The 26951-nt window shown below is 46.1% G+C and overlaps 1 protein-coding gene across 1 annotated transcript in view; it reads right to left on the bottom strand.

Moving 5' to 3' along the window:
- glra3 (glycine receptor, alpha 3) overlaps positions 1-26951 on the bottom strand; it is a gene marked incomplete at both ends in the record, with an annotated part of 101006 nt that overhangs the window by 35305 nt on the left and 38750 nt on the right. The window contains 3 exons of the mRNA XM_084188450.1: positions 528-751; positions 10330-10397; positions 13473-13603. Coding sequence (XP_084044576.1) covers positions 528-751; positions 10330-10397; positions 13473-13603 — 423 coding nt within the window. The remainder of the gene's footprint in view (positions 1-527; positions 752-10329; positions 10398-13472; positions 13604-26951) is intronic.

Raw genomic sequence — 26951 nt, 5'->3', positions numbered from 1 at the left:
TACGAGAACCTTTTTTAGTTCCAGGTTCCAGGTAGAACTCTTTTGGGTTCCATGTAGAACCCTCTGGGCAAAGGGTTCCACAAATAACCCAATAGGGTTCTACCTGGAACCAAAAGGGTTTTACCTGGAACCAAAAATGCTTTTTCTAAGGGTTCTCCTATGTGGACAGCGGAAGAACCCTATCAGATTCTAGATAGTACCTTTTTTTCTAAAGAGTGTAGTGGATTGATGTTTAGCGTTGGGCCATTAGAAGGGCCTATAGGCTGATTATGTGATAAAACATTTGAGTGGGTGGGAGCTTGTTTGATGTATCAATGTAAGATGGTCATTTGATGATGGTTAGGCCCACATCTCTTGAGGGTTTTTCACACTACTGATCCAAACCGAGCCGAGCTAAACCAAACTGTACTGAGCTAGCCTGGTAATGAATCCACAACAGTTGATGGAAATATCAGCGCCAGGACAGTTTGGTTAAGTTAGTATAATGTGAAAAGGGTGTTAGTGTGCTCCATATTGTACACACTCACCGTATAGAATAGAGGACGTTGCCGTTCTTGAATATTCTTAACAGCTTGTTGTCTGTGGTGACTTCGTGGAAATGGGCCCCTTTCTCATTGGCGAAGAACAAGTCAGGTTTCCAGATAGAGTCCAACATAGAGGGGTCCAGGTCCAGAGAACCGTCGGGGTACTCTGTGTACGCTAACCTGGGGTCGTTCCACTTTTGACGGAGGAAGATGTTCACTCTGTAGTCCTGGTAGATGGAGGGAGGGAGAGGGAGAGGGAGAGGGAGAGGGAGAGGGAGAGGGAGAGGGAGAGGGAGAGGGAGAGGGAGGGGGAGAGAGAGGTGTAGGGAATTAGTGACAGGCTGTCATTTGCAGTTGACTGCAGGGTTTTAACATGGTACACTGAGCTACAGTACTGTGTCCTCCCGCTCTGCATTCATCACATTCCCCCAGAGGTCTGAGTTTAGGGTCCTGGTGGTCCCAGCTGATGCTCATGGAGCGGACACCAATGAACCAGGCAGAGGGGCACCTACAGGGGCGCGAAGTTCCCATATGGTGGGGACCCGAAGTCAGTACTGTATCCCCCCCTCTAAGATCCTGGTGGTCCCTGCTGATGTTCAGAGAGCTGACACCAATGAACCAAGGCAGAAAGGACCATGGAGTCCCAATAGGGTGGGGACCCGGATGCGTCGGGTGCCTCTGGTGCTTCCGGGATCAACTCCCCTGTTCTATCAATTCGTTTCCCTGTTCGCTGTGCTCATGTCACTGTCACTTAGCCACACGCCACGGTGGCTTTCTAATAAGCTGATTCATATTTTATAGGGATTTGCATATTAATAATGTCCCTTATATCACCAATCGTGTACGGCCCATGCCCTGTCCAGTTGAATCCATGTATAGTACTGCACAGACTTTATGTTCCATAGGGGAAAAAGCCCTGTCAAAATTCACTTGGCCTAAAGGCACTTCAGGAATAACTTTTTTAAATTAATGTTCCAACAATAAATGTCACACCCTGGCAATGGGACTCTAGTTGTTGAGCCAGGGTGTGTTTGTTCTATGTGGTGTGTTTCTATGTTGGGGGTTCTGGTTTGTTGTTTTCTATGTTTGCCTTAGTGACTCCCAATCAGAGGCAACGAGTGTCAGCTGTTCGTTGGTTGTCTCTGATTGGGAGCCATATTTAAACTGTCTGTTTTTCATTCGGGTTTGTGGGATTTTGTTCCGTTAAGGTTTGTGTTGTGTATAACTTCAGGACGTCACGCATCGTTGTTTATTGTTTTTGTGTCGTGTTCAGTACAAATAAAGTATGTACGCTTATTACGCTGCGCCTTGGTCCGCTTCATCATGTGTCAACGATCGTGACAATAAACATCTGTTTCAGCCTTTGTTTACCTTCAAGTAGATGATATACAGTGAGGGAAAAAAGTATTTGATCCCCTGCTGATTTTGTACGTTTGCCCACTGACAAAGAAATTATCAGTCTATAATTTTAATGGTAGGTTTGTTTGAAAAGTGAGAGACAGAATAACAACAACAAAATCCAGAAAAATGCATGTCAAAAATGTTATAAATTGATTTGCATTTTAATGAGGGAAATAAGTATTTAACCCCCTCTCAATCAGAAAGATTTCTGGCTCCCAGGTGTCTTTTATACAGGTAACGAGCTGATATTAGGAGCACACTCTAACATCTCAGCTTGTTACCTGTATAAAAGACACCTGTCCACAGATGCAATCAATCAATCTGATTCCAAACTCTCCACCATGGCCAAGACCAAAGAGCTCTCCAAGGATGTCAGGGACAAGATTGTAGACCTACCCAAGGCTGGAATGAGCTACAAGACCATCGCCAAGCAGCTTGGTGAGAAGGTGACAACAGTTGGTGCGATTATTCGCAAATGGAAGAAACACAAAAGACCTGTCAATCTCCCTCGGCCTGGGGCTCCATGCAAGATCTATAATAATATATAATAGATCTCACCTCGTGGAGTTGCAATGATCATGAGAACAGTGAGGAATCAGCCCAGAACTACACGGGAGGATCTTGTCAATGATCTCAAGGCAGCTGGGACCATAGTCACCAAGAAAACAATTGGTAACACACTACGCCGTGAAGGACTGAAATCCTGCAGTGCCCGCAAGGTCCCCCTGCTCAAGAAAGCACATATACAGGCCCGTCTGAAGTTTGCCAATTAACATCTGAATGATTCAGAGGAGAACTGGGTGAAAGTGTTGTGGTCAGATGAGACCAAAATCGAGCTCTTTGGCATCAACTCAACTCACCGTGTTTGGAGGAGGAGGAATGCTGCCTATGACCCCAAGAACACCATCCCCACCGTCAAACATGGAGGTGGAAACATTATGCTTTGGGGGTGTTTTTCTGCTAAGGGGACAGGACAACTTCACTGCATCAAAGGGACGATGGACGGGGCCGTCAAATCTTGGGTGAGAACCTCCTTCCCTCAGCCAGGGCATTGAAATTGGGTTGTGGTTGGGTATTCCAGCATGACAATGACCCAAAACACACGGCCAAGGAAACAAAGGAGTGGCTCAAGAAGAAGCACATTAAGGTCCTGGAGTGGCCTAGCCAGTCTCCAGACCTTAATCCCAAAATCTGTGGACGGAGCTGAAGGTTCGTGTTGCCAAACGTCAGCCTCAAAACCTTAATGACTTGGAGAAGATCTGCAAAGAGGAGTGGGACAAAATCCCTCCTGAGATGTGTGAAAACTTGGTGGCCAACTACAAGAAACGTCTGACCTCTGTGATTGCCAACAAGGGTTTTGCCACCAAGTACTAAGTCATGTTTTGCAGAGGGGTCAAATACTTATTTCCCTCATTAAAATGCAAATCAATTTATAACATCTTTGACATGCGTTTTTTCTGGATTTTTTTGTTGTTATTCTGTCTCTCACTGTTCAAATAAACCTACCATTAAAACTATAGACTGATCATGTCTTTGTCAGTTGGCAAACGTACAAAATCAGCAGGGGATCAAATACTTTTTTCCCTCACTGTATTTATATATAAATAAATCATACTTAATTTTAGGGGATACAACAATATAAATTGCCTTCTTACCAGTGTTGCTGAGCAAATACCCAGCTGTAATTACATATCTTGTCTACTTTAGCCGGGCGAAAACGTAATACATTTTTAAAATTGTTTTTATTCGATTTTCCATTAACATTTAGAGTAGATGTTACATAAAGTGCAGTGGAGAGAAAAGGACTGGCATATCCCTTCTGAAGGCATCTGCTGTTTGGAGAGACAACGTCAGTACAGCAGCTCTCCTGCTATCAAACAGATGGTGTACTATTACCATTAGAACTCCTAACTTAAAATGGAATGACAATATCTAAAAGACAGGTGGTAATATTGGGATATGTTTGATTAGGCATGACAGTGTTTGTTTTGTTCATGGTTATGGTCCAGGGCCTGTGTAGTTGTTAGTATTCATAATGGTTAACGTTAGGACTCGGCTAGGGAGAGCTGATCCCAAATCAGCTGCTAATGGGAGTTCCAGAATGTTTTCGTTCAGCAGCTGATCATGAATAATGCTCTCTCCCGCTCTCTGACACACACTGAATAAGGCAACACACCTCACATTTGGGAGTTCACTTTTCATTAAACTGTCACTGGTGCTTGCGAAAAGCTGTGGGATTTCGTCGCTTATTCAAACATCCTTTTTTCTCTATTCTGTGATGGCGGACAGGGCCTCCCACCCATCTGGAAGATATCTAGCAGTAGTGATCGTCCCAAATGTTTTCTGCAATACTCAGTCCATCGCTAGTCCTTCTTATAGAAACACACAAACATACTGTAGTCTATAAGGGCCCCTTTGAGGTCCTATGGTACACTTGTCTGACATGAGACTGACACAGTCTCTACTTTTGTTTAAGATGTTCTTCCAGAAATACCATGTAACTCTAGTCTACCATGTAACTCTAGTCTACCATGTAACTCTAGTCTACCATGTGACCATGTCACTCTAGTCTACCATGTCACCATGTAACTCTAGTCTACCATGTGACCATGTCACTCTAGTCTACCATGTCACCATGTAACTCTAGTCTACCATGTAACTCTAGTCTACCATGTAACTCTAGTCTACCATGTAACTCTAGTCTACCATGTGACTCTAGTCTACCATGTGACCATGTCACTCTAGTCTACCATGTCACCATGTCACTCTAGTCTACCATGTCACTCTGATCTACCATGTGACTATGTAACTCTAGTCTACCATGTCACTCTAGTCTACCATGTGACCATGTACCATACCACTCTCGCCTCTTTAATAAACAAGGGCAAAACTAGAAGAAAAAAACAAACCGTCAACCACTCTAGATAATTAGTGTCATCCTCCTGTCAAGAACGTTGCTTACGTAACCCACAGCCCTAAATGTTACTCACAGGTCAGGCGGATCTCCGAGGGCACACACACTTCGATCTCAACATGATACCCAATACCCACTCAACCACAACTCCCGACATACATCTGCTGTCGTTGTGAGCACCTTTCCATGTGTGTGGGCACAGCGGCACAAACGTGTTTAGTTGAGCACGGGTAATCTGTGGTATAAGCAGGAAGAACCACCGGACATAGTGGAACACTCTCCTGGGAAGCCTCCTATGTTACTGCATCACTGACTGACTGGAAGGCACAGCACTCACAGATTGAACTGCTGACCCGCTGACCTGAACTAACAACACTTAACTTAAGGAAAGAAGTCAAAGAGCAAATACATTCTAACTAGGGCCAGGAGTTTTTCCAGGTCAGGGAAAATGTGTGCCCTATCATAACAAACAAACAAGCCACCATACCTTCACGGTTGTAAGCTAGAGCACATGTTCTAGAAGTGGTAGATTCCAGAATTCAACCGATGATGCAAACCTCAACTTATGTAGCATGACATCATATACACTGAGTGTACAAATTAGGAACACCTTCATAATATTCCCTTTTGCCCTCAGAACAACCTCAAATTGTCGGGGCATGGACTCTACAAGGCGTTGAAAGCGTTCCACAGGGATGCTGGCCCATGTTGACTCCAATGCTTCCCACGGTTGTGTCAAGTTGGCTGGATGTCCTTTGGGTGGTGGACCATTCTTGATGCACACAGGAAACTGCCTGGCACCTACTACTTTCAAAGCCACTTAAATATTTTGTCTTGCCCATTCACCCTCTGAATGGCACACATACACAATCCATGTCTCAATTGTCTCAAGGCAAAAAAATCCTTCTTTAAACCGTCTCCTCCCCTTCATCTACACTGATTAAGTGATATCAATAAAGGATCATAGCTTTCACCTGGATTCACCTGGTCAGTCTACTTCATGGAAAGAGTAGGTGTCCTTAATGTCTGGACACTCAGTGTATGTGTTGTGTCCACGTGGTTGCTGCTTGGTATATGCTCTTAATAACCTCTAAAAGTCAAAGCCTTTTGGGGGGGGTTCTACTTTATTACTATAGCCCATAGAAACACATTGAGAAACACATTCAGAAATGGCAAAACAGAAAGTCCAAAAATACATCATAAGGAATTGAAGTGTCTGTCCTACAGTGCATCTAGAAGATAAGAAAGCTCAGGAAATATTATTTTTTTTGGACTGTGACAGAGCCTGGGGAGAGGCTCAGTGAGGCAGAGTAAACTTAGGTTTTATTTTATAATTGACGAACAGAAATGCTGACAAATATCAAAGGCTATCTTAAACTGAGAGTCTTTCAGCCCCAACCTGTCTGCTTCGGTCTCCAGTCCTCTCCCCCGAACGGGAGCAGCAGCAGCCTAATCAACTGTTGGGGCTGATTGTCCAGCCAATCACACACTTGATTGACTTATTACCCTCAGCTGGGCTCCATTAGCCTCCCAACAGGGAAGGTGCCGGAAAGGCGCGGCAAGAGGGCTTGCCTCCTCCAGCTCTACATGGACACATATTTAACCCCTTTTTTGTTGCCACAAAACTCCCTCCATACTTATTTAAAACTGGTACCGGGTTACCTTCAGAAGAGTCTCATCTTTCCATAGAGCGGTCATATTAGTTTGTAGCCCAAACAGTTCGGACGCAACAGACGTTTTTGTCTCATGGTCTGACAAACACTGATATAACTCGGTCACCTTCCACTGCAGATACGGAAGGCCGACATAATCGCATGCGGTTGATTGAGACGCAGTCCGTGCAAAACTGATATCTCTAGCTTGAACTGACAGATTTTGAATGATGTTACTTAGATTGACGCACTGGTCCTAAGACCAACACAGCTGCCATCTTTAATGTGGTCGCTATAGCTTTAAATCCTCTGGTACTATAGGATTGACCACTGAGCTTTATTCTCAGATCTGACCTGTCATATCAACCCTCGATGGATGAGATGAGGGGGGAGGATGGACACACACACACACACACACACACACACACACACACACACACACACACACACACACACACACACACACACACACACACACACACACACACACACACACACACACACACACACACACACAGACACACACACACACACACACACACACACTCACACACACATACACACACGCTATAGTAAATAAGAATTGGTAGCCTCCCCCTTTGTACTCTATGACACAATGTTTCCATCCATCACTGACAGCAGTTCAATCCCCATGTCAAAGCAGCACTGTGCTAACAGAAGGAATGTGACAGTCAGAAAGGTCTGCTGCTGCTGGGAAGGAATCAGAGCTACACAGGGTCAGAGTCCTTTTCAAGTCTAATCTAATCAAATCAGACCCAGAAAAAATCCCCACAGAAATACATCAAATCTTTCTATGTCTCCCTTGTAAACAGAATGCTCCAATCCACTCTCTCCCTGTAGTTCAAACAGACTTAACCCACCTACTCTCGGTCTGTCTCTGAATTAAACGTTGTCCCTGTGATGGGCCATGAGCTACGCCTTGTGGGTCAGGCCTTAGTGCTCTTCAGTAATGTGTCTCTGTATCCCCCCTCCCCCCCCTCTCTCTCTGTCTTTCTCTCTGCTCCTGGCCAATGTTACATCATCTCCCTTTGTGTGTGGTTGTGGTTGTGGTTGTGGAGGAGGACAGATGGTGCTGGTGGGAGCAGGGCTGCTGCTACGGAGGAGGCCGGCAAATAGAATGATCCCCCTCTCCTATCTTTTGCTCTCTCTATTTTTCTCCCTTATCTCTAGCATGGCTCCTCTGTCATTCACTGCACAAGACTCCTCTGTCATTCACTGCACATGACTCCTCTGTCATTCACTGCACATGACTCCTCTGTCATTCACTGCACATGACTCCTCTGTCATTCACTGCACATGACTCCTCTGTCATTCACTGCACAAGACTCCTCTGTCATTCACTGCACATGACTCCTCTGTCATTCACTGCACATGACTCCTCTGTCATTCACTGCACAAGACTCCTCTGTCATTCACTGCACATGACTCCTCTGTCATTCACTGCACAAGACTCCTCTGTCATTCACTGCACATCCTCTCACACCCCTCTCCCCCACCCCCAGACACACTGAACTGTGAAATCCCTCCATTTTCTCACTCTTTCCATGCCATCCCTCTTCAAATATATTGGAGGCTACTCTCCCTCCATTTTGTCCTCTTTCACCATCAGACTTATCACATCACTCCATCAATCCCAAATGGATTTGTATTCACTTCTGTTTTCTCACTTAGCTTCAGATGACTTCATCATCATTTGTCACCTTTGTACATCCATAAAGGGGTAATCATAAAAACACCACATTATCAAAACTATATCACTCAAATGCATGTCACTTTTCAATATAGACTTGCAAAACTTCAACCAGAGTCAAAGCCAATGAGCCAATTCTAATCCTTTATGGGTCGTGGTAAAAGCATTTCCATCGACATCGACTCATAAGAAACTACCCAAAGCACAAGAACCACTTCAAGCCCACTTGTCTTTTAAATCATCCCCCATCTTTATGTCTAGCTTCACTGACCAGATTCCATTTGGGTGTATTGATTATTTAATCCAGAGGGAAAGATAGAGAGAGACCTGTACTTCTACAACCACCACTGGGTCTGTGGTTCCTAAAGTAGTTCTGTAATTGCTGAATGATCTGTGAGGTGCCTGCTGGTTGGGTATCTATAAAGCAGGAAGCCTCGCAGTGGTGTGTGTGTGTGAGTGTGAGTGTGTGTGTGTGTGTGTCCTCCTTGTCTCGTCAGTGGTAATGACTTGAGAGCCTGTGTGTCCGCTTCCTGAGCCAATGACTTATTCAGACCAGACCGGGGACGGGGAGGCAGGTGACAGGGCTTTGAGTGTGTGTGTGACAGAGAGAGAGAGAGAGAGAGAGAGAGAGAGAGAGAGAGAGAGAGAGAGAGAGAGAGAGAGAGAGAGAGAGAGAGAGAGAGAGAGAGAGAGAGAGAGAGAGAGAGAGAGAGAGAGAGAGAGAGAAATAGAGAGAAAGAGAGAGAGAGAGAAGAGAGAAAGAAAGGGAGAGAGAGTGACAAGAGGACGCGTCACTGCAAAGTTAGCGCAAAGTCTTCACATCTGGTGGTTTGTGTGCGCGCATGTGTGCAAGTATGTGAGAGTGTGTGCATGCGTGCCTATGCCATTGTGTCTGTGCCTTTCAGTATTCATTCAAAGCCTTGCTCCAGGGAAACCATTGTCTAGTCCTTTAATTCCATTCCCCATCCAAACCCATCAACTTAATCTCTGATCCACATCACAGACGCACAACAAAATACAACCTTTATCTTTAAGAAACAACCTTTCCAGCAGGGACATTCATTATCATATTAAAATAGTAAACACCCTCTTATAAAATGATATCTTATTCAGGGGGATGTATATTGTACTGTTTCAGTAAAGTACCCTCACTAATAGCTTAATGGTGCTTAATTAATTCATCTGTTCGGTGGGAGAGGAGAGAGAAGGGAAATGGCTTCTTACGTAAGAGATTCTCCCCAGGAGAGAGTGGAGAGGAGGTCTGAGAGATGTTAGGCCCGAGAAACACTCTGCGTTATGATGTTTCCTTGTCGACATTATCAGTGTGTGTGTGTGTGTGCGTGTGTGTGTGTGAGAGAGTGAGTGAGTGTGCGTGTTAGTGTGTGAGACACAGAGACTGTGAGTGTGTACTCCGTCCTGTAGCCTGCTCACTGACACTACACCGGGAGGCACATGCAGGCCCTAATCCTGGGCCTGGGGTGGTAGCAGGCCGGCAGGTTACACACACACTACCCCTGCGCTACACACACCACGTTACACACACTACCCCTGCGCTACACACACCACGTTACACACACTACCCCCATGCTACACACACCACGTTACACACACTACCCCCACGCTACACAAACCACGTTACACACACACTACCCCCATGCTACACACACCACGTTACACACAGTACCCCCACGCTACACATACCACGTTACACACACACTACCCCCACGCTACACACACCGCGTTACACACACTACCCCTGCGCTACACACACCACATTACACACACTACCCCCACGCTACACACACCGCGTTACACACACTACCCCTGCACTACACACACCACATTACACACACTACCCCCATGCTACACACACCACACATGCGATGCATGGGAAATGAAGACAGGGGTATAAGATGAATCATACAGTACCTTCCAGGCATGGCTTAGGCTACACTGCTGTATGTCCCTGACGCTCACTGACCCCATCGACAACTAAATATCCCGTTGTCACATTGTTTATCATCGTTTGGCAATGCTACCCTGTGGATTTAATTGACTTTCAAATGCATTTGATTGACATTGACTGGAATGAAGCCAGTAAATGTATATATGTGAATATATACGTACCATTGTAGTCTCAGCTATGGAGCCAAAGCTGTTGATGAATATGTTGCATGATACGTTCACAGGAGGACCTAGAGAGAGGAAAATAGCATTAGGAAATATGATATAGCTTCAAAGTAGGTTAAGACAGGTAGGGATAGAAATAGATATACAGGCATTATTCAATGTCTTTGAGAAACATGGTTCTTCACTTAAACGCCTCAATGAATATTTAAAACTGTGGTTCCATCAATCCACGCCATGATGGCCTTATACATGATGTAATCGAATAGATCCTGCATAGCCTTGTAGCCCTGGAGGCATTCATATATCTTAATCTACTTCCCATTCTTGATAAATGATCTGTTTTTTCCCTCAAAACAAAATACATGCCAACCTACAGATGTGGGATCTTAATTTGATCACCTGTTGCAGGAGAACTTTCCCACAATGCAGGACATTTTAAACGTATACTGTATTTTAGGTTTAAAAAGGCTTTTGAAGTCTGTAATTTCCTCTTAGAAATGTCAGTAACACTTTACTTGACAGCGAGCATCATAACAAGTTATGACACGGTCATAACCTTGTCATAATATGTCATAACACTGTCATGACCCATATATTTATATCTGTTGTGACATATATTGCGTTATTTTATGGCTGGTTATGACACCTACATAAAAGTGTCAAGGCAAAACATTCCATTACACCATAGCCTGTTTGTCAACAGTATGTTTCTTAAGTCCTTTGTTGTTGTTGTAATAAATTATTTACAGTAATGTTTTTATAACTTGCAGAACTGAACTTGTGTCAATTTACCCTCAAAAAGAGGGTGTCTTGTCCTGCTCCTGAAATCTGCTCCTGCATTCATCCCAGTCATAAGCAACAGAGCATTGGGGTAAGTGCATGTCCGACATCAATTTGTGCGCAATTACAATGATAATTCAATATGGAATACAATACAGTACAATACAGCTTTATTGTCCATGTTACAGCAAACAGAAACAGATGCGGCTGTGAGACTACACAAGGAAATAGTTCCAGTTTTGAGTGACAACATTCCAGAGACTATTTCAGCAGTTTGAACGATAAATAATCCCTACGAATTTCACCAACTACCAAACTTAGTTTAAAGTGTTTTTGAGGACGTTTCGGCTTGCAATGAAGCTTTGCTAACATTGGTGCCGCTGTTTACATTCATGAATTTTCACAACGCTAATAATGCTAGCTCCTGGCTGTGGCAGAAGTAAACAATGGATTATTGTGGATTCTATTTTATAGGTAAGGGTAATTCCACCAAAATATAGATTTTGCCTGAACTATCCCTTTAACGGTTGTTTCCTTGATAAACATTATGTAATCTAGCCTGGGTGCCAGTCTGTTTCTGCTCTCTTGCCAATTAGAAACAAGGACCCAGGCTATATGTAATCAGTAGAACTGGAACTGACACAAAGTGTGAAGTAAGAGAATGTGGATGAATCCGTATAAATCCATACGTCACTCAGCCGATCCTTGCTGAGGTAAGCGGGTTGGGGGCTCTCAGGGCTCGGCTAGGGCACAGCTCTGGACACTCGGAATGGAGTATAACATAATGTTATATAACATACTGTTTACAAACAGGCTATGGTGTAATGGAATATTTTGCCTTGTGTGGTAGGTTTTGTGGGTTTTGACACTCTTATGTAGGTGTCATAACCAGCCATAAAATAATGCAATATATGTCACAACAGGTCTAAATATATGTGTCATGACAGTGTTATGACCACATTATAATGTCCATGAATTATAATCCACATAGCAATTCACATTTCCTGTTGCTGCAGGATTATTTTCCTGCTGTAGCAAACTGGCTCAAATTAAGATCCTACATCTGTATCATTGACAACTGACACCATAATGTGCTATTAAGACATTAGCTGTCATTTCGTTTCAACATTTCACATTTTTCCATTCAAGATGATTGGCATGTCTGAAAGGACAAATTCTCAAGTCCTTTCACTGTTGTATTACTGTACATGACCAGCATAGAAACTGTAACCATGCTTTCTACACTGGTCATGTCCGACAACAGAAACAGCAATACACTTGGAGCAGCATGTCCAGTGATGTCAGTAAGTGGTTAGTACGTGTAAAATAAGATATGACAGGTATTTTTTTTCCTAGGAGTCTAGCTGTCAAGCAGAGCCGGGTGATCCATGTTCCTGTGGCTTTCTGCGTTCCGTGACTCTGTCATTCACAATGATGACAAATGGAGAGATGAGGGAGAGTGTGGGCTTTTCACTTTGCTGTCTATTTTGTGTGTGTGTGTGTGTGTGTGTTTCTCTCTGCCGGTCCAACTGAACGCTCCACTGACCACTCCACCCCATTTCCCTTTCCTCCTCAAATGTGTGGATGGATGTGGCCACATGTGACAACTACAACTGATCTATCACATACCCTGTGGATGGTCCTATTCTTTCAGCTGAATCACACTTTGATTGGCTAACAAACCCTAGACCATAGCCTCATCAAACACATCCTATCATGAACACTTCCTTTACTCATTGTATTGAATATGGCCAACATAATGTCAATCAGGACAGCTCAGAACAGTGTGATGGCAAGCATTCGTGGATGGCCTTCTACTCCTACTTCTGTTTGGGTAGTCACGGCAACTCAAATCTGACTCGTATTCCTGTGTTTGCCAAGATAAAAAGTGACAAACAGAAACAGAACGTGTCTTTTACCTCCAGACAGGCCCATTCTGTTACCTCCCAGCCCAGTGGCAGGCCTCTGCCAGGGCGGACATGGCTGGAGGCAATCGGTCCCTGTATGGTAAACACTAGCACCAATGGGACCTCTTGGCTAAACGAGAGCGTAAACACCGTCTGTTCTGACTCCATTTTAGGAACTATTCACTTCAGCCTCAGTCAACAGCCAACAGCCACCTGACATTACTTGTAAAACAGTACATCATTAAAGGATTTTGGGGGTGTTATGGGGACTTTCTTCTGGAAATGATTATTGTGGGTCTTTATGTAAATATGTCACATCAGTTGATGAACCAAGGATGAACTGACTTGCTCATTGGGTGAAGAGGGAAGTTACATTTAATGTTTGGCCTGAATTTGACTTGTAACTGCCAGTTCTACTTTTGGCCAGAAACAAACTGTAGGCCTATACTGTACCTTTAAAGTTGGGCCTAATTCTGGCATCGTAGCCTGAGGTTCTCCCCATGAGTTTGTCCAAGAAGTCGGAGGGTGACGGAGGATGAACTGCTCTCCCCCGAGGACTCTCTGGCTCTTTAGATGCCACCAGACTAAAAGGGGAGAGAGAGAGAGAGAGAGAGAGAGAGAGAGAGAGAGAGAGAGAGAGAGAGAGAGAGAGAGAGAGAGAGAGAGAGAGAGAGAGAGAGAGAGAGAGACGCACAGAGACAAGACAGACTTTATTGAAATGTGCAGCAGAGGTAACCCAGGCCATTAATGTAAACACTACCACTAATGTCTTCTGAAGTCATAATGCATATTCAGGACTTCTCTTTTGTGGCTTAAGAAATGTGTTTAGATTCACAGAGAGAGAAAGAGAGGGGTAGTGGGAGGGAGGGAGGGAGGGAGGGCGATAGTGAGATAGTGAGGGACAGATGGAGAGAGAAAGACAGAGTGGCTGACCAGACAGCTATAGGAACCATCTAATATTTAATGTGTTTGTTAATAGTAGTTCCTCTTGCTGGACTTCCACTGTATCAATACAATAAAAGGCTCCATATGTTGGGGTATCATTATAGCAAACCTTTAGATACAACAGCTGAATATAACAGGGGTCTTTCATGGCACCAATAACGCTCCATACTAAATATTTGAACATGGCTGAAATATAAATTGCTGTCAAATATGAATTTCCTAAAGGCAAAAAACGAAAGGGTTAAAAATCAATTTGATACGGCATCCTAGACATCCCATCCACTAAAAGCCTTATTCATTATCCAGAGGGAAGCTCAGGGGATGACACGCTTATTTACCATGCATTGGATTGGGACCCGTTGTCTAATGCTGTGCCCTCTATTGCTAAACCCCAGTCCCTGAGAGAATACCTGGGTACCTGATCAAATATGCTCAAGTCCTTTGTGCTCTAGCCCGGAGCAAACAGCATACACAGCCCTCATCTTGTCTTTTTAGACAGAGTTTTGGCATGGGGGTTTGAAAACAAACAAACAAAATAAAAATAATAATGAGACAAGATAGCTTTGCAACAAAAAAACTGTTGACAGCGAGAGGACAATCACCAAAACATAAACAGTGATTCAACTCCAAGATTCCCTCCCTCCCTAGCACATCACAATGCCAGCACAAAGATCCTCTCTCCAGTATTTATTCACAGCTGTCAACCCACGTTGGCAGTAAAAGCTAAAACCTGCTAGAGGGAGAGAGCGAGGGAGTGCGAGACTGCAAGTCATTATGGTATAGCCCCGTTAGCCCAATGACTAATTTAAACATCAAAGCCTTGGCTCTCTTGCTTTCTTTTCAGGAAAATTACAGGTAGTGGAAGAATATAAAGTATTGTCTGAAATGAGCTGGGTCATGTAGGAATGATTAAATAATGTGAGCCACAATATAGATAGTCTCTGTTTCTTATTTTGTCCCTTTTTTGCTGTGTTGGATCGATAGTCCCCAGCAGTACCAGTAGCTACATGCATCCTGCTGTGACTCCATCCCCTTTGCTTTAAGCAGACACAGCTCAGTGCACGTATTGCATCTCGCTCCCCCAGTGGATTACATGTTAGATGGTGCTCTCTTTAAGCCCTTACACCCAGGACAAGGCAAGCAGTTCTTTCCTGGAGAGTGGTAGAAATCAGTTGTGCTTTAAACCTGGTTCTTGGAGACCCACAGGGTGTACAGGTTTAGTTCCTGCCCTGCACTAGGGCTGTGTCTACACAGACAGCCTGATTTTGATATTTTTTTCACTAATTGGTCTTTTGACCAATCAGATCAGCTCTGAAAAAGCTCTGACGTGATTGGTCAAAAGACCAATTAGTGGAAAATTATCAGAATTGAGCTGCCTGTGTACACAGACCTTCTCATCTGATACAAATACAGATAATGAACGTTACAGTGATTAGTTTGAAAATATCAAACATTATTTTATTTATTTATTAAATGACCACATAACATAGCTTCCTTACTACTAAGTAGGGTGTGAGTGGTGTGAAATCATACACAGTCCAACTTCACAGAGACATCTAGATTGACTAATTTCAGTGTCAGAAACCAGCAGTAGGCATAAGCCATGCCGTCTGCATGCCATGGCCAAAGCAAAAACAAGCTGTTTGAAAAAACAGAAGACAAGAGAAAACAATAATTACCAAAGGGGATTTAGGTCAAGAAGAACAACATTTGCCCCCGGCTGAATATGCAATATGAAAAGTGGGAACATTTGGAATAAACAAAACGTTGCCAGGCTTAATTAACTCAATAGAACCACATATACGGAACATTACGGAACGGAACATGATTGGTCAATTTCACAAAGCCTCAATTCTCAAATATAATTTGTGCTCAGTTACCAGATATAGCGTACATTAGCATTTATATGCCATGAAATAAAAAATAGTTTTTTATTTAATTGTCCAAATTAAATGTCTTCATGAGTTTCCCAGGTCCGGTCACGTGGTCAGGCAAAAAATTAGGGCACTAAGTAGGGATACACATTTACAGATCTAATAATAAGCCACTGAAAACATTCCCAAAACGCTATGGTTTTCATATTCCACATTCAATACTGATATAAATCAAAGAAAAGTTGATTAATCACGTACACAGTTTACAGCAGGTGTAAACGGTACAGTGAAATGCTTACTTGCAAGCTCCCTCAACAGTGCAGTACAAATGTCAATAATGAAAATAATCAAAAGTCAAGTTAAGAAAATAACAATTAAGTAGAAGATACAGACATGCATACAGAGATATAGTTCCTATACATAGTGTTTACAGTAGCTTACAGTTATAACGAGACTCCCATGGACCAGCTGTGACATCACTGCTCAGCCTCTGCTAACAACGACAGGTCAAAGGTCACTGTAAGCGATTAGGATTAAGCCTTACACAGTATGAGAAGAGCCCTGGTGTGTGTGTGTTTGTGTGTGTGGATACGTTTGTGTGTCTTTTTGCACGCATGTGTGTGTGTGTCTGTGTGTGAGACCTGGTTGTGTGTGTGTGTGAGAGACCTGGCTGTGTGTGTGGGGGGAGGGGGAGAAAGCAATGTTCCAGTATTATAGCATTACTCCATTCCGAATGTCCAGAGCTGTGCCCTAGCCGAGCCCCGAGAGCCCCCAACCCGCTTACCTCAGCAAGGATCGGCTGAGTGACGGATGGATTTATAGAACCTCATCCACATTCTCTTACTTCACACTTTCTGTCAGTTCCAGTTCTACTGATTACATATAGCCTGGGGTGGAATTACCCTTACCTATAGTGATAGAATCCACAATAATCCATTGTTTACTTCTGCCACAGCCAGGAGCTAGCATTATTAGCATTGTGAAAATTCATGAATGTAAACAGCGGTACCGATGTTAGCAAAGCTTCATTGCAAGCCGAAACTTCCTCAAAAACACTTTAAACTAAGTTTGGTAGTTGGTGAAATTCGCAGGGATTTTTTATCGTTCAAACTGCTGAAATAGTCTCTGGAATGTTGTCACTCAAAACTGGAACTATTTCCTTATGTAGTCTCACAGCCGCATCTGTTTCTGTTTGCTGTAACATGGACAATAAAGCTGTACTGCACTGTATTGTATTCCATTGGTCACTCAGATGCGGATTGATTACCAGCTGTGAACAAACTCACCTGTGGCTTGGTGGAGCATTGGAATATTCAGATATTACCGAGTGGCAGAAGTAAACAATAGATTATTGTAGATTCTCTCACTATGGGCCTTCAGACACTACTCAAGGTAAGGGTAATTTCCCCCAAATATAGATTTTGCCTGAACTATCCCTTTAACCTCCAGCTATGAGATTTCCCTATGTTTGATCCCATTCCAATATCTTTATTCCAGCCCTATCTCAAACCAGCCCCACAATGAGCCATTGAAAGTCCAACTTGTCACAACTTGATTTATTGCTTAGTTAGTGGCTGCAGGGGGAAAGCTGAAAGACTTTGGAAGACTCTTGTAGGAAGACAGCGACATGACATCTGCCAGAACCTATCCTTCTACACAGAAATACTTAACAAGAGTACACAAGAAAAATAGTCCTGGAGGGTACAAACTAACATCAATGAAATTGAACATGTAAACATTGATGTGTCCGCATACTGTACAACTCCACTTCAGCACTACATGGTGAATCTCCTTCAGGTTTGACAGATAAGATCTCTGCTCTCTGAATAACCTAGCGATAGGAGACTGTCTTTACGCTGAATACAGGAGAAATTCCTAAATACTTTCACATTACTCAGCACCAGTGTTACCTATGAGGATATGGGCAATTTGTATTTTTAACCCTTGTGGCAGAAGATACTGAGGGAAAATGTATACTAGAGAAAATGCTGAGAGAGCTACAATATGTCTGACATGGGGGTTTGGGCTGAATGCATCTGACCCCCCTGATGCTCTAGCTAGAGAGGCTACTGACAAGGCCTCCTGAGGCAGCAAGTAACCTCCTTGACTGGGGTCTCACTCGTGGAGCTCCATGACAGAGTGACAGACAGGGGTATTTTGAGGAGCTCTGTGTCAGGGACACAGGGTCCCTCACGGAGCTCCATGACAAGGCTCAAGCCTCTCCTCAGGGTCCCATAGTGTCTCACCCAAAGAAAAGCTCTGCTGTGATTCATAATCCTCCAGGGAGAGAATTGTCAGGCCAGTGTCCCTGTATCCTTCCATCCATCCCTCCATCTCTCCACAGAGTAGTCTAGAGCCAACGTTTCTGTCCGTCCGCCATCTCCCAAACTAACAAGGAGCAACCTGGGAAAAACCCCTTCCAACAGCAGGCAGACGAGGCGAGCCATGGAGATAAGAGAGACAGTCGTCATGGCAACCCTATCCTGGCCGCTGGAGCGTCCAGCTGCAACCGTGGTGGTCAGCGGAGCGGAGCGGTAGGTCGCCGGTGTCGGCTATGCTTTTGTGAACCAAACCAACCGATCGAACAGACCTAGTAAGAGAACTGTTAAAAACACAGCAATCCACATGAGATTCTCCTCAGTTTGGTAGAGAAAATGGCTCATAATATAGAACAGTCACAGATTGGATTTAAATGAACCCTTCTGGCTCAAAGGAGCTCCATAATTGGAAATAATATTCAGTTCAAAGTCCTGGTTTATCTGAAGCTTGCGGTCTACTACACATCAGCGGAAGCGTGGTAAACAAGGCAAAATAATACACAGGCCAATATTCTCATGGATGTATTGGGATTTTCTTAGGCTACTTTAGAGACCTCAAATACTGACTGGACACACATTTTGGTTCATGGCATCTGCCGCCATCTCTCTCTCTCTCTCTCTCTCTCTCTCTCTCTCTCTCTCTCTCTCTCTCTCTCTCTCTCTCTGGCTGCGTAGGAGTGAAGCCGGTGAAGTGAATGTGACTGTTTGGTTCTGGGTTGCAAGCCTGGGACATTGACAAAGTGGAGTGCTCCTGGCTTCCCATTATGGGTCACCAGGCGGTCACACAGTCGCATGGCATTTCGGCAGAGAGGTGTCATTAAGGGAAAACGTCCCCGTTGGGACAGAGCCTTATTCTTTCAGTTTTTTCCCCATATTTTTTTTCAACCCATCAGACATTCTTGTGTTATAGTGCCTTAGTGATGAAATGTCATTTCAGCTGTTCTCTGCAAGGCATTTCTGACATGGCTCACATTTACAACTAGTGCCGTGCGGAGAGATGTAACGCTGTGTGTGTGTGTTAGGGCTGGGTGATATGTCCTAAAAATCATATCTACATTTGTTCAAACTTGTGGACGATTCCCGATATATACAGTGAGGAGAACAAGTATTTGATACACTGCCGATTTTGCAGGTTTTCCTACTTACAAAGCATGTAGAGGTCTGTACTTTTTATCATAGGTACACTTCAACTGTGAGAGACGGAATCTAAAACAAAAATCCAGAAAATCACATTGTATGATTTTTAAGTAATTAATTTGCATTTTATTGCATGACATAAGTATTTGATCACCTACCAACCAGTAAGAATTCCGGCTCTCACAGACCTGTTCGTTTTTCTTTAAGAAGCCCTCATGTTCTCCACTCATTACCTGTATTAACTGCACCTGTTTGAACTCGTTACCTGTATAAAAGACACCTGTCCACACACTCAAACAAACAGACTCCAACCTCTCCACAATGGCCAAGACCAGAGAGCTGTGTAAGGACATCAGGGATAAAATTGTAGACCTGCACAATGCTGGGATGGGCTACAGGACAATAGGCAAGCAGCTTGGTGAGAAGGCAACAACTGTTGGCGCATTTATTAGAAAATGGAAGAAGTTCAAGATGACGGTCAATCACCCTCGGTCTGGTGCTCCATGCAAGATCTCACCTCGTGGGGCATCAATGATCATGAGGAAGGTGAGGGATCAGCCCAGAACTACACGGCAGGACCTGGTCAATGACCTGAAGAGAGCTGGGACCACAGTCTCAAAGTAAACCATTAGTAACACACTACGCCGTCATGGATAAAAATCCTGCAGCGCACGCAAGGTCCCCCTGCTCAAGCCAGCGCATGTCCAGGCCCGTCTGAAGTTTGCCAATGACCATCTGGATGATCCAGAGGAGGAATGGGAGAAGGTCATGTGGTCTGATGAGACAAAAATATAGTTTTTTGGTCTAAACTCCACTCGCCGTGTTTGGAGGAAGAAGAAGGATGATACAACCCCAAGAACACCATCCCAACCATGAAGCATGGAGGTGGAAACATAATTCTTTGGGGATGCCTTTCTGCAAAGGGGACAGGACGACTGCACCGTATTGAGGGGAGGATGGATGGGGCCATCTATCGTGAGATCTTGGCCAACAACCTCCTTCCCTCAGTAAGAGCATTGACGATGGGTCGTGGCTGGGTCTTCCAGCATGATAACGACCCGAAACACACAGCCAGGGCAACTAAGGAGTGGCTCCGTAAGAAGCATCTCAAGGTCCTGGAGTGGCCTAGCCAGTCTCCAGACCTGAACCCAATAGAAAATCTTTGGAGGGAGCTGAAAGTCAGTATTGCCCAGCGACAGCCCCGAAACCTGAAGGATCTGGAGAAGGTCTGTATGGAGGAGTGGGCCAAAATCCCTGCTGCAGTGTGTGCAAACCTGGTCAAGACCTACAGGAAACGTATGATCTCTGTAATTGCAAACAAAGGTTTCTGTACCAAATATTAAGTTCTGCTTTTCTGATGTATCAAATACTTATGTCATGCAATAAAATGCAAATTTATTACTTAAAAATCATACAATGTGATTTTCTGGATTTTTGTTTTAGATTCCATCTCTCACAGTTGAAGTGTACCTATGATAAAACTTACAGACCTCTACATGCTTTGTAAGTAGGAAAACCTGCAAAATCGGCAGTGTATCAAATACTTGTTCTCCCCACTGTATCTCGAATTGTTTAGTTCTGTAAATTCTATTCTCTGTGTATATCAATGATGTTGCTCTTGCTGCTGGTGAAGCTCGGATCCACCTCTATGCGGACGACACCATTTTGTATACATCTGGCCCTTCATTGGACACTGTGTTAACAAACCTCCAAACGAGCTTCAACGCCATACAACACTCCTTCTGTAGCCTCCAACTGCTCTTAAACACTAGTAAAACTAAATGCATGCTCTTCAACCGAACGCTGCTTGCACCCGCCCACCCGACTAGAATAACTACTCTCGGCGGGTCTGACCTAGAGTATGTGGACAACTACAAATACCTAGGTGTCTGGTTAGACTGTAAACTCTCCTTCCAGTCTCACATTAAGCATCTCCAATCAAAAGTTAGATCTAGAATCGGCTTCCTATTTCGCAACAAAGCCTCCTTCACTCATGCTGCCAAACATGCCCTCATAAAATTGACTATCCTACCGATCCTTGACTTCGGCGATGTAATTTACAAAATAGCCTCCAACACTCTACTCAGCAAATTGGATGTAGTCTATCACAGTGCCATCCGTTTTGTCACCAAAGCCCCATATACTACCCACCATTGTGACCTGTACGCTCTTGTTGGCTGGCCCTCACTACATATTAGTCGCCAAACCCACTGCTCCAGGTCATCTATAAATCACAACTAGGCAAATCCCCGTCTTACCTTAGCTCACTGGTCACCATAGCAACACCCACCGTAGTCTGCGCTCCAGCAGATATATCTCACTGGTCATCCCCAAAACCAACACCTCCTTTGGCCGCCAGTCCTTCCAGTTCTCTGCTGCCAATGACTGGAACGAACTGCAAGAATCTCTGAAGCTGGAGACTCTTATCTCCTCACTAACTTTAAGCATCAGTTGTCAGAGCAGCTTACCGATCACTGCACCTGTACACAGCCATTCTGAAATTAGCCCACCCAACTACCTAATCCCCATATTGTTATTTATTTTGCTAATTTGCACCCCAGTATCTCTATTTGCACATCATCTTTTGCACATCTATCATTCCAGTGTTAATACGAAATTGTAACTATTTTGCACTATGGCCTATTTATCGCCTTACCTCCATAACTTACTACATTCGCACACACGGTATATATACTGTATATATATTTTCTGTTTGTATTTTTGACTTTGTTTTGTTTACCCCATATGTAACTCTGTGTTGTTGTTTTTATCGCACTTCTTTGCTTTATCTTGGCCAGGTCGCAGTTGTAAATGAGAACTTGTACAATGAAAGGTCAAATACACTGTATTTCAAACAGTCAACAATAAGCTAATACATTCATGGCCTGCAAAATTATACCAAGGCTAAATATAAGCCTTCCACAACCATAACACCTAGTTAACAAGGCAAAACAGTTGAATTGTTATGAACACACCCTTCTCTCTCTCCATGTCGTTGTCTCCACCCCTCTCCCCCTCTCTCTCTCTCTACCCCCTGCTATGTCAGCTCCTCTCCCCGGGAGTCAAGGTTACATCCAGAGTGTCTCACACTGACAGAGAGAGAGGGAGGGAAAGAGAGGAGGTGCAGGATGGGGGATTGAGAATGCTTCCCTGCCTTTCTCACTCCCTATCTCTTTCCTCCCCTCTTTTCACATTATTTCGCTTCCTCCCTCCCTCTCTCTACCTCTCTCCCTCCCTCCCTCCATCCCTCTTTCCACATCCCTCTTTCCTTCACTGCCCCCCTCCCTCCTTCCTCCCTCCCTCTCCTCTTTCTCTCCCTCTTCATCTCTTTGTTCTCCCCTTCCAGTTCCTCCCTCCCTCTCTCCTCCCCAGCTGCTTGGAGGCATGGCAGAGAGGCTGGCTGATGGGGATGTGAGTCAGACGAGCTGAAGCGTTCAGGAGTGGGGAGATGGGGGAGATGGGGGAGATGGGGGAGGGACGTGGAGGAATGGGCGAGCGGACAGCTAAGTGAGATTAACCGATAGCAACAGTGTGCAGCCCAACTATGAGAGAGAGAGAGAGAGAGAGAGAGAGAGAGAGAGAGAGAGAGAGAGAGAGAGAGAGAGAGAGAGAGAGAGAGAGAGAGAGGGAGAGGATGCGAGAGGGTGGGAGTGGGAAGAGAGGATGGGAGAGGGAAGAGAGGATGGGAGAGGATGGGAGAGGATGGGAAAGGGAAGAGAGGATGGGAGAGGATGGGAGAGGGAAGAGAGGATGGGAGAGGGAAGAGAGGATGGGAGAGCATGGGAGAGGATGGGAGAGGGAATAGAGGATGGGAGAGGGAAGAGAGGATGGGAGAGGGAAGAGAGGATGGGAGAGGATGGGAGAGGATGGGAGAGGATGGGACAGCATGGGAGAGCATGGGAGAGGATGGGAGAGGGAAGAGATGATGGGAGAGGATGGGAGAGGGAAGAGATGATGGGAGAGGATGGGAGAGGGAAGAGAGGATGGGAGAGGATGGGAGAGGGAAGAGAGGATGGGAGAGGATGGGAGAGGATGGGAGAGGATGGGAGAGGATGGGAAAGGGAAGAGAGGATGGGAGAGAAAGAGAGGATGGGAGAGGGAAGAGAGGATGGGAGAGGGAAGAGAGGATGGGAGAGCATGGGAGAGGATGGGAGAGGGAAGAGTGGATGGGAGAGGATGGGAGAGGGAAGAGAGGATGGGAGAGGGAAGAGAGGATGGGAGAGCATGGGAGAGGATGGGAGAGGATGTGAGAGGGAAGAGAGGATGGGAGAGGATGGGAGAGGGAAGAGAGGATGGGAGAGGGAAGAGAGGATGGGAGAGGGAAGAAAGTGAGAGGATGAGGGTTTAACTGACATATAGCTATACACCCTGCATCCCCACAGAGACAAATAAGCAAGACAGATGCGCACTTACAATCAGATATTGAATAATGTAGCATCTTGCACCACAAACGCATGCACACACGCACAAACAAACACACACATAGAGACAGAGGCGACACAGACACACACCACACACACACACACACTTATGCCAAGTCACACGTGACACACATGGCAACAGTCACACAAACAACCTCACCCAATGACAGAGGCATGCACGATACATATTGCAATCCTATCATGTCCCCCCTCTCCCACACACACACATCAAGTAATGGCATGCATTTGAAAACGTTCAAATACAGAGTATTTATACAAATATTTAAATACTCCCATGCAGTTGAACCAGGTCTGTTTGGTATTTAAAATAATGTTTTTGGAAATAAGTATTTAGAAGTAGTTGATTCGGACCACATTATTTGAAAATACTCAAATACACAGAAAACACGTCTATCCATATAACATGTATTTGAACCAAGACCACACACACACACACACACACACACCTTATAAATCTACAAAAGGCTGATGTCTACCGCTTGAAATACAAATGCCACATTTGATGTTTCATTTCTGTTCAATTATTCATCATGACACTCCCCTTCAGCTTTGCCACGGCGACGGTAAACAATTGACATTGATTGCTGCTGTTGTTCTGAAGGTTGTAAACATTGATGAAACGTCTGACGAACGTTGTCGTCAATTTTCTCAGCTCTTGATAATTTTATCATCATTCATGTGTGTGTATGCGCTCTGAGTGTGTGTTTGCGTGTGTGTGTACATACAGTGGGGGAAAAAAGTATTTAGTCAGCCACCAATTGTGCAAGTTCTCCCACTTAAAAAAGATGAGAGAGGCCTGTAATTTTCATCAACTATGACAGACAAAATGAGAAGAAGAAAATCCAGAAAATCACATTGTAGGATTTTTTATAAATTTATTTGCAAATTATGGTGGAAAATAAGTATTTGGTCAATAATAAAGGTTTCTCAATACTTTGTTATATACCCTTTGTGTCACGCCCTGGCTCTGGGGACTCTGTTATGTTGAGCCAGGGTGTGTAGAGTCTATGTTTTGTGTTTCTTTGTTCAGTATCTAGTTCATGTGTTTCTATGTTGGCCGGGGTGGTTCTCAATCAGAGGCAACGGGAATCAGCTGTTGCTTGTTGTCTCTGATTGGGAACCATACTTAGGCAGCCGTTTGGCACTTGTGTTTTGTGGGATCTTGTTCCGTGTATGGTTTGTGTATGTACCCAAGGACTTCGCGTATCGTTTTGTTGTTTTTGTTCGTGTGGTGAATATTTAATAAAAGTATGTTCGCATTCCACGCTGCGCATTGGTCCACTCCTTTCAACGATCGTGACAGAAGATCCCACCTAAACTGGACCAAGCAGCGTTTGTCGGAGCAAACGCCGGGTAGGGAGCTGGAGAAGTTGGCGATGGCCCAGGTGGGCCAATGGTGGTCATGGGAGGACATGTTCGAGGGCAGAGGACCATGGGCAAGGGTTAAAGCCCTGGCGAGAGAGGAGGTACGGCGCCAACAGTGTCATCGTCAGACAGACGAGAGGCACCCCCAATACATTTTTAGGGGGGGCACATGGCATGGGCGACGGGGCTGCTGGAGGCAGAAAAAGGGCGAGTTAGTGGACAAGGAGAGAAGGCCACCGGGTTACGGGAGCCATTGGTGAGTAGAGGGAAGGAAAGTGTAGAGGCACGGTGAGAGGTACTGAGGTGTGTTGTCAGTCCGGTCCGGCCCGTTCCTGATCCCCGTGTAAGGCCAGTGGTGTGTGTTCCCAGTGCGGTCCGGCCTGTTCCTGTCCCTCGCACCAAGCCTGTGATGCGCGTCGCCAGCCCGGTCAGGCCTGTTCCTGCTCCCCGCACCAAGCCAATGGTGCGCGTCGCCAGCCCGGCCCGGCCTGTTCCTGCTCCCCGCACCAAGACAATGGTGCGCGTCGCCAGCCCGGCCTGGCCTTTTCCTGCTCCCCGCACCAAGCCTGGGGTGCGCGTCGCCAGCCCGGCCCGGCCCGTTCCTGCTCCCCGCACCAAGCCAGTGGTGCGCATCGTCAGCCCGGTCCGGCCCATTCCTGCTCCCCGCACCAAGCCTGTGGTGCGCATCGTCAGCCCGGTCCGGCCAGTTCCTGCTCTCCGCACCAAGCCAGTGGTGCACGTCGCCAGCCCGGTCCAGCTTGTCCCTGCTCCCCGCACCAAGCCAATGGTGCGCGTCGTCAGCCCGGTCCGGCCCATTCCTGCTCCCCGCACTAAGCCTGTGGTGCGCATCGTCAGCCCGGTCCGGCCCGTTCCTGCTCCCCGCACCAAGCCAGGGGTGCGCGTCGCCAGCCCGGTCCGGCCCGTTCCTGCTCCCCGCACCAAGCCAGGGGTGCGCGTCGTCAGCCCGGTCCGGCCCATTCCTGCTCCCCGCACTAAGCCTGTGGTGCGCATCGTCAGCCCGGTCCGGCCCGTTCCTGCTCCCCGCACCAAGCCAGGGGTGCGCGTCGTCAGCCCGGTCCGGCCCGTTCCTGCTCCCCGCACCAAGCCAGGGGTGCGCGTCGTCAGCCCGGTCCGGCCCATTCTTGCTCTCCGCACCAAGCCTGTGGTGCGCATCGTCAGCCCGGTCCGGCCCGTCCCTGCTCCCCGCACCAAGCCAGGGGTGCGTGTCGTCAGCCCGGTCCGGCCCATTCCTGCTCCCCGCACCAAGCCTGTGGTGCGCATCGTCAGCCTGGTCCGGCCCGTTCCTGTTTCCCGCACCAAGCCAGGGGTGCGCGTCGTCAGCCCGGTCCGGCCCATGCCTGCTCCCCGCACCAAGCCTGTGGTGCGCGTCGTCAGCCCGGTCCGGCCCGTTCCTGCTCCCCGCACCAAGCCAGGGGTGCGCGTCGCCAGCCCGGTCCGGCCTGTCCCTGCTCCCCGCACCAAGCCAATGGTGCGCGTCGTCAGCCCGGTCCGGCCCGTTCCTGCTCCCCGCACCAAGCCAGGGGTGCGCGTCGTCAGCCCGGTCCGGCCCATTCCTGCTCCCCGCACCAAGCCTGTGGTGCGCATCGTCAGCCCGGTCCGGCCCGTTCCTGCTCCCCGCACCAAGCCAGGGGTGCGTGTCGTCAGCCCGGTCCGGCCCATTCCTGCTCCCCGCACCAAGCCTGTGGTGCGCATCGTCAGCCTGGTCCGGCCCGTTCCTGTTCCCCGCACCAAGCCAGGGGTGCGCGTCGTCAGCCCGGTCCGGCCCATGCCTGCTCCCCGCACCAAGCCTGTGGTGCGCGTCGTCAGCCCGGTCCGGCCCGTTCCTGCTCC

The sequence above is a fragment of the Coregonus lavaretus genome (assembly GCF_964263955.1).
Source record: "Coregonus lavaretus genome assembly, contig: SUPER_35_unloc_1, whole genome shotgun sequence".
NCBI lineage: Eukaryota > Metazoa > Chordata > Actinopteri > Salmoniformes > Salmonidae > Coregonus > Coregonus lavaretus.
Note: the sequence above shows the minus strand (reverse complement) of the source record. Positions and strands in the feature narration are given on the sequence as shown.